We start from the raw sequence: 16065 nt of genomic DNA on the forward strand, positions 1-16065 counted from the left end.
CTCTCTAAATGAATGTGCTGCCGAGGTGAAGGGACACTAAACCCTAATTCCCCCGATTTGACTCCTCCGAAACATGTCATCTCATTCAGATTAGTCTCTTTTGTTCTCTGCCCTCCCCCCACTCCCTCCATCCTGATCCTCCCTCCTCCACCTCCTCCTCTACCCGTTTCTCTCTGTCTCTTCCTCTACACACACACACACACACATACACAGTGTGTTGTTCACAGATCACACAATAGCACTGATGGATATTTTCATTCATGTTATCTTGTAAATGACTTCCAGGGATGGTATAGAGGAGGGGGGCGGGTGGTGGTGGGGAAGCATGAAGAGGGCAGTAGTGAGAGAGATATAATGCGTCACTCAGAGCCAGCATGGGCGATAATACCCCCCCACACCCACTTCCCCCTTTTAGAACAGCTCATTCAGCCTCCAGCAGATAACAAGCCCACCCCGAGGTTACATACACAAACACACGCACACATAGCTTCTCAAAAAACAAAGCCCATGATGTCACAGGCGCACATGTACACAGCAGCCCCCTCTACAAATGGTGTCTTGGGTGTCAGAGTCATTTAATGTCTTTTGCCACCTCTCTGTTCCTCTGCAAGCGGTAAGATAAACCACAGCCCGATCGATAACTGTTGACACAAATAAATAACAGATGATGGCAGCGTCGGTCGCTGAGAGAAGGCGGCTACGCGATCTTTTGTTAGGGAAAAGTGTGGCGTAATACTTCTGTGAGGAGCAGCTCAGCAGGTGTTTCAGCGAGACGAGCGCCAGCCATTTGTGTTGTCAGTGTAAATGTTGTCGATGGTGGCTTTCTCTCTTTCTTTCTTTTCTTTTTTTCCCCCCATGAGTCAAAGCTCACAGAGCTGCGAGATATCGCCCTCCTTCATGGCTGTGTGTGTGCATGCGAGTTAATGGCAGCAGAAGCGTTACACTTTTCCTCTCCTCGCTGCTCCAATTGGTAGGAGCACCGACCCTGGGAGCATTCAAGTAGCTTTAGTCGCACTGCTTCCGCGTGTGTGCGATCTGTTTCTCAATCAATTAAGTGAATGGCTTTTGATTGCTCTGCCTGGTATAAACTCCTGTTTTACACCAAAATAAATCATTTTACACTCAGTTTGATCACACTCCTGGTTTTGTGTTGCAGTTAAGAGCCAAAGGTGACTGTTATGCTAATTTGACTTTTGTGAATTCACATCTCTCCCTCTCTCGCTCTCTCTCAATAATCATTTAAAAACCTGGCTGTTTCTGGAAAGTACTGTGGCGGGGTGAGCAGTAACCATTAGCTGTGTCCCCCAACACCACCACCTCCTCCTTTTTTTTCTCCTTCCTAACAGAAGTGGCTGTGTGTTTTTTGTCTTCTGCAGCGTGAATGTTTTTGTTAAGGAGATGAGAGTTCATGACCTGGCCATACCACCAGTCACATTCAATTTAGCCACGCAGCCAGCTGGCCCAGCTCCTCTCTCTCACACACACACTTTTTTTTTAATTGGTTTGTTTCTCTCAGAGTAACCCAGAGCTAACTGTTGGCTGTAGTTGTCATTTTAGTAAAAAAACAAGTCACAGTGAAGACTTGAGGGGTGGGATGGGGTTAAAGCTAGTATTGCTCACTGGTGTATAAATGGAGTGGAACAATAACATAATTCCCCTGGGGCGTAATGTTTGCTTTGGAAAGGCAACCTTGTAGCGCTCCAAAAGTCCTTAATCCTATTACTCGCATTCCAATTGAATTTGACTCAAGGAGGAAAAAAATGTCTTTTCAGCAAAGGTAACAGCACACAAAATAATATATTACTGAGTCTGGCTGCTTAAAAGCATGAAAGCTTTGAGAAGTGTGAACATCTCCTGTTTTTTTTTTTTCTCACTTGCAGATTGTGTGTACATTGAGAGTCAGCGGCCCAACACTCCCTACTTCATTTGTAGCATTCAGGATTTCAAGCTGGTGAGTAGATTTCTTTTTATTGTTCCACTTCCTATCAGCCTATTTCATGTTCTCATTTCCTCACACCAACCCATCCATACATGCCATACAAGGGAAAGCATACTATTGTTGAGAAGAAATTCCAAAGGAAATCGGGGCAAAGCTGATTAAATTTACATAACAGATCATACTGAAATGCTGATGGACTATATCATCAGTTTGGGTTTTTTTTCTGTACTGGCAAATAAAAATCCTTCAGCGAATCTTAAACACCACTAACCTTTGCAGTCCACTGGCAGTGTAATAATGCCTGTAATGGAAATATAGATGTTAGTCGATGTGGTTAATTGATTTAATGAAGGAGACCTTCACCGCTTTTCAATTGATTTTTTTTCCCTTTTTTACGACCTAATGTGGCCAAATTGCCTCTTTTGCTGAATAAAGAAAGAAATTAGTTTTTAATTTGCTGATGAGAATAGCTGATTCATCAGGCTCGGTCACTTTAGTGAGACGGTGCTTGTTTTCTGCGCAACAGGACACTTAAAATTCATCACAGCCACACACACATACACACACATACTCACACTGCCTTCTCCAAAAGAGGACGTTGAGTTCATCCGTAATAGATTTGTTTTTGTCTATGCAAATAATAAAATAAAGGGCACAGTATTATGGTTTGAGAGCTTCAGTTAGTTTGATATATGGTAATTGCCTTTAATGACACACTGCACAGTTTTAGAAGGAGTTTCACGACTGGGTGCAGATTATCTTTTTTTAAGTAATTTGTAAATTGATGTAAAATCCTGGATTGTCTTATTGCCACACTGTGTCTTTTTACACTAATGGCACCAGTGGCTTACCCCATGCTGGATCTTTCCTAAAGGCCGATGCACCCAGAAGTTTTCTATTTTCGGGCCAACCTTCAAATGGAAATATTTCACTGAAGCTTGAAATTCATTATGAAACTGAATTTGAATGTTTTTAATTGGTCTTTTGCGTGGCATTCGACTGCCGCGAACAAAAAAGCGGAACTCATTTCGGTCCAGGTTTGCCCTCCAAAGAGGTTTTGGCCTACCATCCACCAAAGGAAACCAGAATTCTAGACAGGTCACCTGTCTTTCACAGTCACAGCTAATTCACTGAAGCTTAAATACATGTTTATTTATAAAACTGGCCAAAAATAACAAGAAAATGCACAGATGTGTATTAACTTAGGTAAACATACTGTACTCATATAGCACCTTTCTGTTCAATTTGAGCAGGCAAAGTGCTAAAGTGCTTTCCATTCACACACATTCATACAAACGCTTATTTCTATGCCTAAGCTTTGCCTAACATTCACACACACACACACAAACACACACACTGGTGGATGCTGTGAGGGGCAAGGCATGAAGACTAGAGTAGCCCCTCTTAACCGCTACATGTGGACCAATTACTTGTTTATCTACAAGTTTATGGATTGTTTATTGAGAATATATGAATTCTAGTAAAGTGATCATTGTCTTTTAGGATAATTACACACACTTGCAAATGCTTTTGTGCTCAATGGGCAGCTGAGTGTAGAAGGGTTTTCAAGGTGAGCTGCAGGCCTTGCAGCCAGGCCCCACAGCAGCGAGGCTTTAATCGGATTGCTTTCAGAGACTGCTGAGGATGGCAGGAACCTTTTCTTATGAACACATGCACACACACTCGCACGAACACCCACGCACTTGCACCTTGATTAAGAGCGCCAGAAGAGGTCTGGGGCAGGCAGAGGTAATTGTCCAGGGAGAGAGGCAGAATGCTAGCTACATTAGCTGACCTCTCTCTCTCTCTCTCTCTGTCTCTCTCTCCCTCTGTGTCTGTCTCTGTCTCTCTGTTACTCCCTCCCCCAGTCCGTCTGTAATTAATGAACAGCCATCTGCATGCCTGTATGTGTTTGAGCAGACTGTACCCTTGTCCTCCTGTGTTAAGACAACAAGCCCCCGCTGGCTCTCTAAACACGTACAGCATTTTTCAGTGAGCTCACTTTGTCACTGAACTACAAATCACACACACACACACACACACACACACACACACACACACACACACACACACACACACACACACACACACACACACACACACACAAAAGAAAAAAAAAAGCCAGGCTACATTGAAAACTCGTAATCTCTGTTTGGTAGTCTAGCACACAATCCTCTTTTAGGATGATGGCTGATTTAGGTTGTAATTGCACGTTTGTATAAACTACCATCTAGCTGAGCCAACCTCGATTCTACCCCCGTCACCCTGCGCTCAAAACTGGGGCACAGAGGCCTTGTGCTTTTGGGAGAATAAAATGCTCCTTCACTCATTCGGCTCTTTTGCAGAACATAATGGTCAGGCTAATCTCATTTCCTCTCCCTGCCACGATATATTGAAAGGAAGAGACAACAGGCAACATGAGTCATATAACATCAACTCCTCTTTATTTCCCATCTCCTCTCTAACCTCCCTCCCTCCTTCTGTCTCCAACCCCCTCCACCACCACCACCTTTTCTTGCTGCACAAATTATCGATCACTCCACCCCACCTCTGCGTGGTGGAACAGGGCTTTGGAGACACAGCAGAAAGGGGAAGAAATTTTATTGGTCCTGAACCAAACAACCTCATCAATATTGCCCCTCTCGCACCTTTCTCCTTTTTACCCAACTCTCACTTCCTCAGTCTTTAGGCCATAACAGTCTCAGTTGTGTACTTTATCTAATGACCTGTGAATCCAATTAGTGGGGTGTAGAAATCCTGAATGCAGCCATCAATCTCTCCTGCACGCAAAGAACAAGGATTGAAGCCGGCCTCTCTGTTTATGTATTTCTTATCTTTTTCTCACTTGCAGTTTTCTCCACGTCGGGGTGATTCTGAGCCTATTCTCATTACATATATGTCATCTACCCCTTTTCCACACGCATACACAAACACCAAGACGTCCATTCAACAATAACACATGCAAAAAAAAATCAATTCTGCGTCATTTTTAGGGTCATTGTGGACTTGGAGAGCAATCGTTTTGCCTGATTCGTTTAGTCAACAGTGGCAGCTTTGGTGCCCACTGCAACCCCTGTGACACATTGATCCATTCATATAGAGTTCCGCCTCCTCCCTCCCTCCTAACATGTCTGCCAAGATACGGAGATGAGCAGCAGCGGGCTGTTTCTAAACCGTTAGAAGCGGTAGTGGCGTGGCGAACTGTTAAAACACTCTTACAAAGATGAAAATCTCTGCCGCCCACATTTCAATTATTAAAAGTGTGAAAGTTTGCAGCAACATTAGTAAAACTCATCAGTTTTTGAAAATTACAAAAATTATTTGCAAAACTTGCAGGAGATTTAAGAAAACAGAAATAAATGGTGGCACGAAATTGTGACTTTAAATGAATCAAAGAATGATTGAAATGTTTCGTTTAAGGCGGGTAACGTGGCGGGTATTGTAAACGTGCATCACAGTGCATTCTCTCGGATGTGATTAGTTAGGTCAATTAAAGGCCTGCAGTCCTTTAGGCTGTTCTCCCACAAGGGCTAGTTTCTGTTTACACCCAGTGCCGTGACCTTGTAATGTGTTACAATCTATACTGGATGAAAGCAATGCAGGGAGCTTGCCAGATACAGACTTGTGTGTTTTTTATCTTGTGCGTGTCTGTGTGTGCTTGCGCCATGTTTCTATTCTGGTCACGCAGCTTGTATTATGATCATGTACTTTGATACATATTAATCTTGTTCTCACGCGAGTCGTATGTCGCCGTGAGAGAAGAATCGAAGACAAAAAGCCGCCTGACAGAAACTGAGCGCTGAGCAGTCTGCAGCCATATCTGCCCATTGACCCTGACTTCACCAATCCATCCTGCTCTTCTTACCTCAATTCTCTCCTCTGTCTCCATTTCTCTCCCTCTCACTCTCTCATCTGTCTGTTTCTACACTTCATTCCCCTCCTCCCCCCATCGTCCCCTCTCCTCTTTATCTGCTGTCACTCACCTCCCTCCCTCCTCCCATCCTATGTTCAAGCCATTGTGCCCGTGTCCTCGACGCTCATTGACCCTCCCACCTCTCCTCTCTGCTTGTAGCTAGCCTTATTTGCTGTTATTGGCCAAGTCAGCTGTGCCCATCCTCCCTCCCGTCCTTCCTTTCCCTACATCCTTCTCTTTCCCTGCCAGCAACCCTGTCTCCCTCCCTCTTTCGTTAATGGAGTGATTGCAGCGTTTCTCCCTCGGGGAACAAGGGCTTGAGGAGCCCAGTACACCAACACACAAACATACAAACACACACACACACACACAGTCTTTCTCTCCCACTGTTAGCCTCACAAACAAATGCTCATCTCCACCCCTGGATCTTCCTGCTTATGGACATTTAATTAGATGCCACGTACAATGCAATTATCTTGCCAGGATTCATGCTCATATGTTGCAGTCCTGATCAGCTTAAAAGGATGAAGGATCTTCTTTGCCATACAACTAGTACAGAGCACACTGTATTCACTGGTTTTCATTATGTCCCGTCATTTAGCAGCAGTGTAAGGTTATAACCACCCCGAGATTGAGTGCGCTCTGTTTCGTCTGCGAGATGTGCACAGGTTAATCTGCGACACGCTTTATGTTCTTTGTGTTTGTCCAGGGAAAACATGTTGTGATGTCGTGTTTGTACAGGTCAGAGCACTGTCAAGTAACACGTCAATACATGCACTCGGCATGTGTGGATGCGCATTACTGGAGATAATGATGTTAAGTCTAAATGATGAGATGTGTCGAAACCATAGGTGTTTCTGCAGAGGATAACAGATTGCATAGGAAGTGTAGCTTATCCTGCTGTAAGGATTTAGCTTTGCACATGGGGTGATTTACATCTCCTCTCAGTGTCTAATCTCTGTCTTTATGGTTAATAAATGCGGTTTGATGCAAAGAAACGGCCCCAATTTGTTTTGACATATCACTCGCGTCATCCTCTTTTATCATAGAACTGTTACAAATAATGGCAGGAGTATTTTGAATTATCTGAATGTATGTGTTTAAAATGAAAAGGATTCTTTTTCTTCATTCAAAAGCATTTTGATGCATTTGCTCTTTTGTGATGCTGAGATGATATTGTGTATTTCCTGAACCTGTTGGAATAATTAATTGGCGGGCCAAAACATTTAATTAGCAAAGAGCTTGCAAATTAATGAGGAAAACTCTGCATTTTCACAGTGTGACACAATTGTTTGTGGGACTATTATAGAAAATCAGAGCTGTGGATGTGCTGTAATATTTTAATGATGGCACAAAATCCCATCTCAGTTTTAGTGCTAGATTAAAAAAATATGAAAAAAACCCCATCTACCAATGCTAAAGGTGCACTGCAGACAGGGGTGCAGATTTAAAAGCCTCTAAAGCTCAGTTAGTGGCATGTGTGTGATTTAATGAGTAAATCATTTATTGTTAAGCTTTACTATCTGTACCTCTCAGTGTGTAATCGGGACACATGCACCGTCTGTGTGTGGGTATTCACATACATGTTTTCTTTAGATTGACATAACAGTTAATGTGTTATGTTAACAACATGTGTATACCTTCTCCATAAACACACACACATGTGCACACCAAATGCTAATTATATCTCTCACAACTGATCCCTGACTGTTTTAGCTGCTGTACAACGTTCAGCCTTGGAAAGTGCTTCCTATTCAAAGTCCATAATTAAAAATGTTTGATAAAGATGCAAATTTATGTGCATAAATACGCATGCTTAACATGAGCACTTATTAGGTTTTCTGTGGACCCTGACTACAGTCCTAATGGAATCCAAAGTGCTGAGAATTAGTTTAACAATGAGATCCACGGGCTAATTAGCTTGCGGCTAGCTCACATGCGCGTATTCAGATCCATGGGATATCTGTAAGTGTATATGTGCTAATGGAGCTTGCGACCGTCCCCGCGATCCATCCCCACATGTGCGGTGATTCAGTGAAAGCAAGCATGTCAGACCGTTGGTGCTGAGCCACCGAAATGACAGTGGGAGGTTTACTAGACAGCCATCACTACTTGTCTCTTGTCACTGCCTGGAAGGCTGAGCTTCCTCTTTTTTTTTTTATCTCCTTTCTCCCTTTGCGGCCACCCTCCACCCCACCCCCATCGAACATTTTGAAATGCAATTATGGATCAGTGAGCACCACCATCAGTCGTACTTCTTGTTAATATTTATTGAGTAGAGCAGCAGCCGCTGCCATCTCTTGAGAGAGGGGCGCTACAGTCATTAGGGGCAATTTTGTGTGTTTGTGTGTGTGTATATATATTCGTGTGTGTGCTTCTCAGCTCTTCCTTTCATTCCACAGTCCACTCAGCTGCTGTAAGTGAGCTGCTACATTTCTCAGGCATGAACATGTGGAGGTGCAGTCTTTCACAGTTGCATGGGGCTGTCTTAAGTGTGTGCTTGTCTCTGTGCTCTCTGTGAGGAAGCAGCTTTGACAAGGGCATCTAGGCGTCTACAGACATGGCCGGCCAGGCGAGCCTGCTGCAGACTGTGTGATTGAAGCATCCTGCCTGTAATGTTCCCCCATTGAGTGGCAGCCTTAAAGCAATACAAGCACAACACAGCAGCTATTAAACACTGAATGGCCATTCACAATCCAACAAAGCAGGATTGTTTGGGGGTTTTTTTCTATTTGGACAAATTCTGCTCAGATTAGCTATCTTTATTTGACAAATGGCCCACTCCCTTTCCTCTCCTTGCATTTGATTATGACTAGACCCAATGAGCAAAGCATTTTCTGCCACTGTTTTGGTACTATCATGCCACTTTGCCCATTGTGACCATTTCGATTCATTCTTCTGTTCTGTGTGAGGTTTGAGGCACCCTATCCCGTTCCCTCCATACTTCACTCGCATTTCTCACGCTTGAATTTTCATTGAGGTGAAGCCATTAATGTCATTCTCTGGAAAAACATTAGGTCATTAAGCTGCCACGTTGGTGACCAGCTTAAAGCAGCTGCTCTTTCTGTTCAAGTATGCACTTACAATTTTTGCAAGACTGACAAGCCGTAGTTCTACTCTGGTGTCGGTTTGCAAGCGTGGTGCATTTCTCAAATCAGATGGAGACAGGCATGCGTCTCTCTGACAGCTACAGAGCCCCGTCTCTGTTGGGAGACGGGTTAGATTGATTGTCCACACCAGCGCAGTGATGAATAAATAAAGCAATACAAATGGCAAGGTTGAGATAACAACACATTTCAGGCCCAGCAAGTGGAGCAACTGGGATTGAGCTCTCCTTGTGGGTATGAAATGAAACCTGCCCATCCCTCTGCATGGCTCTTCGACTCTTCTCTCCCTCTTTTCATCTTTTTGGACAGATAGCACTTTTTTCTCTCACCCTCACTGCCCTCGCTGTGCATTAGCTAAACGCTGCTATGGAAACTAGTTGTTCAACCAATAGGATTATCTCTTTCTCTAGGATAGAAGACGGGAGGGGAGTGAAGTAGACTGAAATCAAAATGGGGTTTGTGTGTGTGGTTTTTTTTATGAGTGGTGATTACTTTCCCAGATGGGGTGTGGGCGCAGCCTGCGGACAATGGGGGGTTGGTCGGACTGAAGGGCCAGGCCAGCGGCCGTAACATTTTCAGAAAGGCCCAATCAATAGCCACCTCTGTGACCCTTCACTGCTAAATAATTCAGCAGAGAAGCCTTTTGACTACTTTACCCCCCCACTTTAGAGTCTAATTAGTTTACTCTGACCGGCTTGGCCTCATGCAAAGATTTCATTTTATTAGTATTATTTTTTTCCAGGGATAAATGACATTTGGGACCAACATTGAAAATCAAAGTGCTTTTTTCACCTTTTGTTGCCACCTTGTTAAAATACTTGGTTGCTCTGCTTCAGACACTTTTCCGCTTTAAAATTTTTTTTAGTTGAATAAAATTGAAAACAACTCTGATTTCTTTGCATTTTCATCACATGAACTGAAGTCACCATGCACTGGAGTTTAGCACCACATTTTATCTTAATAGCAAACAGACACTGCTGCCTTCTCTGCTGCTGACTTTGATGAGAAAGCGGGAAAAACAAATGCCCTTTTTGGCACAGATGCCTACAAAGGCAGGCAGATTTGATGCTCACATAATATACAGGACTCCCAACCTGGTGGTATGGGAAAATAATGGCAGGGCCTGTTTAATCACTCAACCAAGGTCTTCCTATTGAAAAGAAAGCATCCTCCCCCTCGTCCTCCATATGGGGCTGCACGCTAAATTAGAGGGTGAAGGTTTCTTTGAAGTAGGCTAATGTTCACAGCGTCTCGTAACCACTGGGACCTTAAATTGTAGATAAGACTCTTCATTCTGTCTTTGCTCACTCATCATTTCCATGGATTTTATTTTCTCCGTGTCACCTTCCTGGTCGCTGCAGTGAGTTTTGTACTTGGAGAATCTCTTGTGTCTTCCTGGCCACCCAGTGCTGAGTGTAGTAACCAGACACTAAACACATTTGCGTGGACTGGTCAAGCTTTAATTGGATTGGCCTCTGCTCTGAAAACGGATGGCTAATTTTACCCCCACCTCCTCGCCTTCTCCTACATTACATTACAGCTACACACACCCCCACCCCCCGCCACTCTTTTCCCTTTTTCCAACATTCACTTTTCCCCTCCCTTTCTCAGCTTAAGGAGGTATCTGGCATGCTTCACCACTGGTGCTCAACTTAGCTCAGTTTAATTTCCAGCTTGTCCAATGTGTGACATGCCAATAAAAAAAAGAATGACAGAGAAAAGGAGAGAAAGAGGAGGAGGAGGGGCGAGAGAGTGCAACGCTGTGGAAGTGGAGATTTACAGTGGTATCGGGTTCACACGCTTCCACCAGGGCCCTATCCCCCCGCATCCCCCCCCCCCCAAATCTCTATTAAAGAACACATGGTGCAAATTAACTCTTGCCAGCAGAGAGAGCAGAGGGAGGAAGGAAAAGAGGGCAAAGGCATCGGTCAGAGACAGGGGAAGACACGAAAAGAGGAAATTTCAGGGATTGCCGTGAGGTCTGAGGAATGTGTGCATTTCGTAGCTTGGATCTCGCTCGCCTCGCAAAGCTGTTAAAAACAAAAAAAACAAAAAAAAAACAGTGACATCACCACAGGCTGTCATCTCCAGCAGCTCCCCTGCAGCACCACCGCGAGCGCATACAGACCTTCTGACACTTTGTACATGTGCTACAGCTTGAATGACTGCTAACTCTGTCCTCCATCTAAAAATGCTTTTGATCTAATCCAACACAACTGGCTGGCATATGCTCGAGCTTTGATCATCAAAAGGGTGATGTTGGTCTGTTTGACAAGTCTGATTCAGTTTCTTGAGAACAACTCAGTCGTTATATGCGAACAAACCTAGAAACCAGAGTTTTACCAGACATATTATCAAGATTTACACACTGGAGGTACTCCATAACCAACAAATAAAACACTCGAAGGGCTCATGGTTGCAGCTTTTGCTCTCATCGAAGGATTTTAGTAGATTTTGTAGAAGCTTTCAAACCATAAAATGCACCAATATGCCCAATGATTGACAGAAAGGTGACCGCCTTTGCTCGCGTGTACAATAGGGCATAGAAACAGGGTTGAAAAGCATAGATAAAATGTGTTTTTCCTCGTGTTTCAGGTAATGACAAATCCGTGCTGGTCTTTTCTTAGACACAGAGGGGAGGATTGTGTATTTTCCATTCTGTGCGTCATATTTCCACCTGCAGTGGCTGCGGCTGGTGTTGCATGTGCTTTGATGGGCAAGCCTAAATTGTGTTTGCCTGTCTGTCACCACCAATGGATCACATGGACTGAGGGAACCGCAGCTGCGAAGGCTCGGAGACGCTTCACCACACTTGCACACACACTTCATTTATCCTGCGGATAGGTGTTTGTGCCTTCTTGCGACTTGTATCCACACACAAAACGTTGCACACTTCATTATTCCTGCATTGTGTGACCCCCCCCCCCCCCCCCAGTACTCTGCTGTGCTTCCCTAAAAAACAGTCCAAACCTCTAAATTCTCTACCATCTCCTCCACTCGTCTGCTGTCTGGCAGTACATACCTCAGACTCCCTTTCTCTCCTTCTCAGCAGTAATCTCTCCCAAACATCATCCCTACTGAGATTTCACAGTACTACCAGTTTATTTTATTGTTGCCTCGATCTTAAAAAAAAGAAAGAAGAAGAGTATGCTACGAAGCTGTATAAACAGTGTCTGTGATGGTAAAGACATTTCCTGGCATCAAAGGGCCGAGCCGTGCTATCCCCTCAGTAGCTGTATTCATTTCCCCTCCTGCCACGCTCAAATGCTCTTTGTTCCTCTCTTTATAGGAATGTACTTAACAGTTTGGCAGTGTTGTGTTTGTGAACAGAGCCGCCTTTGTTCCAGCAGGCAGTTAACACTTGTGTACAGAGTAAAGGGAGGAAAGTCTGCGTTATTAAGCCCACTGTTAAATTAGCCTAAGCACTATCTTAATGAAATGATAAAAAAAAGAAGTACAGACCTCCCTTAAGTCTGTCTTTTTTTTTGTACAGTTGTCAAATCCATTATGTTTTATCTAGTGGCTTCTCCCCTATCCCCCTTTTTAAAGCCAAGCTTCTGCCCTGCATAGGAATCTGTGTTGGGAGCTTTATCTGACATGCTATTTAATTCCCTCTCTTGCTTTTTTTTTCTTTCTTTCCAGAGCTAATTGAATCAGGACGTTTAAATTACATTATTTTTTTTTAATCCAGATTGAACAGGCAGCGTGCTTTTATAGGGATAATGCAGTCAGCTGTGTAGACTCTTAACTGCACCAACTAGCTATCGAGCTTAACAGCCCACTTATAGTTTGCTATCATGGCTAACCCATTTGCGACTGAATACGTCTTCTTATATTTTACCTTTCTCACCTTATTCCACATTCTTTTGTCTCCTCTTTCCTTTCTCTCCTCTGTCTGGCCCTTGTGATTCATCTTGTGGCGTCTGTGCATGTTGGGATGGGGATGATCTGATGGCGGCCCAGCACGAGGGCATGTAAGAATTAGCTCACAGACCAGCAAGAATTAAAAAACAAACAAACACTCACTGTCTTCCTCCCACTTCTCTTTCCTCCTACCTTCACCTTCCCCTCCAGGTGAAACAGAATGATTTAATGCGCGGCCCTGTCACAGCAGGTAATGGAGTTGGCGGATGAGTGCGGAGGCTCTTTCCATCAGCAGGCGGAGGGTGTGAAGGGTTGATGGGGGTGATCGAGACCCCCCGTATGTCTGGGGTGTGCTCCTTGGATAGACGGCGAGCTCTCGTCCTCTCCTCCCCACAGAGCCAAGAAACGCACATTTACACCAAACACACACCTCATTTCTCCAACGTCAACCTCGCAGTGGAGCTTGTGCTTACGCCGTTTGAGCTGTAGACTTGTGACAGGGCCGGTGGGGGACTGATGAAGCTCGCTGTTAACAGATGGCTGACTGTCTCCTGGAGTACTTTTTTGGCCCAAAACGTCATCTCTAAAGATGCCTCCCTGGATCATTAGTGGGGTTTTTAGATGAGCCTACTCACAGCGATAATGAGACGTAATGTTATTTATTTGTCAGCTTTAGCTGTTTTTCTTATTTGAAAGCAGCTAATTGATTGTGTCATTCGGTTTCAAGCGAGACATTTTCTCTGAGTCACTTTGACCCTGTCTACGAGGTTATAGTTGTAGTGCAATACAAGTACTAATCCAAACAGTGGAAGGTACAGGGGAAGAATATTGATTAGCTCTATTGATCACATTCACACTGTCCTTGTTCCCCCCTCCCCTTTTGTCTTTATCTTAGTTTTGATTGTGCTTACCTGTTAATTAGTCACAAATGTTAGTGTTGATATTTAGATGTTTATTGATCTAGTACTTTTTAACTTATTAGGAGGGGAAAGGCAAAATTAAAAGCTGAATTGCTTTATTCTCTCATATGCATTGTGTAATAATTGCAAAATCATTGTTTTTGCATCAAAAAGCTAACCCCTTCATGCTCTCCTGCTCTGTTCAGTTTCCGAACAACAGTTTAAAAGATCTTTTGACCATTTCAGATTGAATTTGTGAATTCAGCCATAACCCGGCATATATTAGCATATATAGCATAGCTGGGGAAAGGCGAGATAGGCTGTGAGCTCGGCAGTCATACGCTGTACATCTCTGCGCTTGGCTTTGACTGGGTTTTTCGAACAGTCTGCTTCTGTTTGTGCCCTCAAATGCAAAAGACTTGTTGCCCTTGTGCCAAGAAGCATTGTCAGCGCAGACTCTAATGGAGTGTAACTATGCTTTTGAGGCGTTTGGTTCTCTCCTGCATTGTCATTAAGAGCAGTGCCTTTTTGTGTGCTGCATGAAACAGCTGTGTGTGTGTGTGTGTGCGTGTGCGTGTGTGTGTGTGTGTGTGTGGGAGAGAGAGGGAGAGCGCCCCGCCCCTCAGACTCAGGGAGAGAGAGAGATCTTTTCTGGATTGGGAATAGCGTAATTGCATCACAGACAAATCTCTTAATCTTATTGCAAATTAGGGAAAAAAGTAGAGTCGGTGAGACCAGTTGTGCAAGGTAATGCTTCCGTAGCATTATGTAGCAATCTATTTTCTGAATTTCTTTAATGCAGAGAACAGAACTGATTAGGTCTTAGCTTATCAATGATTTAATAATTAATAATTTAGCCTCAGGCTGGTTCAGTATCGGGTTTGACTGCCCATCCTTTCTAACATCCAGTCTTCCTTGGGATTAAGCAGAGACATTGGTTACCCTTAAGAGTAGCAGTGGCTTTTTTAGAGACACTAGCTCAACTCATTACACAGCAACAGCTAGCCATAATTGTGTGCAAACTGTTTGCTGCCATGCTAAAATGCCATTTAAATGCCAAATGGCAGCGAGGGTGTGCATAATATGTGGGATCTCTGGCCTGTTGGTGTAGACACTCCTCTGGATTGTTGCCGCTGCCGGAGAGAGGTTACACAGAGATAAGTGGTTGTTCTTGCTGCATCAGCCCACACTGCCTACGTTAGCTCATCGGCTAGGACTCCCCACCTCAAACCTTTCGCACTTCACGCGCTATTGTTAGCAGGGATACTGTCTGGTCAATTTGAGAGGGTTGGTTAACAAATTAACGTCCAAGCATGTACAGACGAGCCAAGAGCTCCTGCTGCCCGTGGGTTTTTAGGCGGGGGCGCGACTTCTGGTGTCATGTTCATGGTCAGCATGGCTGTCCATTCACACGTGGGGAAATATTTTTATGCTCAAGTGGACACAGATGAGCTGAGTTTGTGATTAGGTATTTTGCTTGTGCTGTTCTAACACCCACTCCTAGCTGTTTTATTTCACTGTTTTTACTTTAGTAGGAGAGCTTTTGGTGTGTAGCTGGTGAGTGCAGCACCGCAGGCCCATATAAGGAGTGTGTATGTGCTCCGTGTGGCTCTGCACAGAATCACAAGGTGTCTGGAGTCCACCTGTCAAGCCCTACCACAGCCATCTTTAGCACCAGCCTGACAGAAAACACTAGAGCACAGTCAGCTTTATGCCAGATGGCTGGTGTGCTATGCTAACATGCTATAACAAAGATGTTTATTATGGTAATATGTCATGCTAAGCTGGCAGTCACTGGGTTTGATTGAGTGAAAAGAAGCAGTGTTTTCACTGGACTGGTGCAGCAGCCGCTGAGCTTTATAGCCTTTAAAGTAAAGCAAGGCTACATGTCCCACATCCCTACCGAAGACTAATGTGTATGCTTGTGTGTGTGTGTTTGCATCTCTGTATGTGAGCAGCGTGTGTAATCACTCCTAGCTGGCGGGCTCGGAGGGAGAGGTGGAATCAATGCAGTGGGCTATGAAGAAAAGGAGGAGAGGGAAGGAGGAGGCTGATCAATATCATAGCAGCAGGGTGGGGTAATATCCACTTCATGCAGAGCCGCCACAAACGGGGAGGATTGTGGGAGTGAAGCAAGGGGACACAAAGGAGAAGGCGAGAAATGAGAGAGAAGAGGAGAAGGAGTGGCAGTGGTAAAAAGATGCAAATCTCCATGGCGCCTGTAAACAAGAGGCTCTGTGTCAATCACCAGATGAAGTGGCACATTTAGCATTCTCCTCTCGCCCGCAACCATTCCAGCACTGCTGGGGATTGTTTGCTTGGCAGCTGGCTGCCCATTGGTCT

The 16065-nt window shown here is 44.3% G+C and overlaps 1 protein-coding gene across 5 annotated transcripts in view; it reads left to right on the forward strand.

The window, feature by feature from the left end:
* rerea (arginine-glutamic acid dipeptide (RE) repeats a) overlaps positions 1-16065 on the forward strand; it is a 124890-nt gene that overhangs the window by 59041 nt on the left and 49784 nt on the right. For all 5 annotated transcript variants that reach the window (XM_084917793.1, XM_084917792.1, XM_084917794.1 and 2 more), the window contains one exon: positions 1881-1951. In XM_084917793.1, coding sequence (XP_084773919.1) covers positions 1881-1951 — 71 coding nt within the window. The remainder of the gene's footprint in view (positions 1-1880; positions 1952-16065) is intronic.

The sequence above is a fragment of the Perissodus microlepis genome, chromosome 20 (genome assembly GCF_051167445.1).
Source record: "Perissodus microlepis isolate ML-2025 ecotype Zambia chromosome 20, ASM5116744v1, whole genome shotgun sequence".
Lineage (NCBI taxonomy): Eukaryota > Metazoa > Chordata > Actinopteri > Cichliformes > Cichlidae > Perissodus > Perissodus microlepis.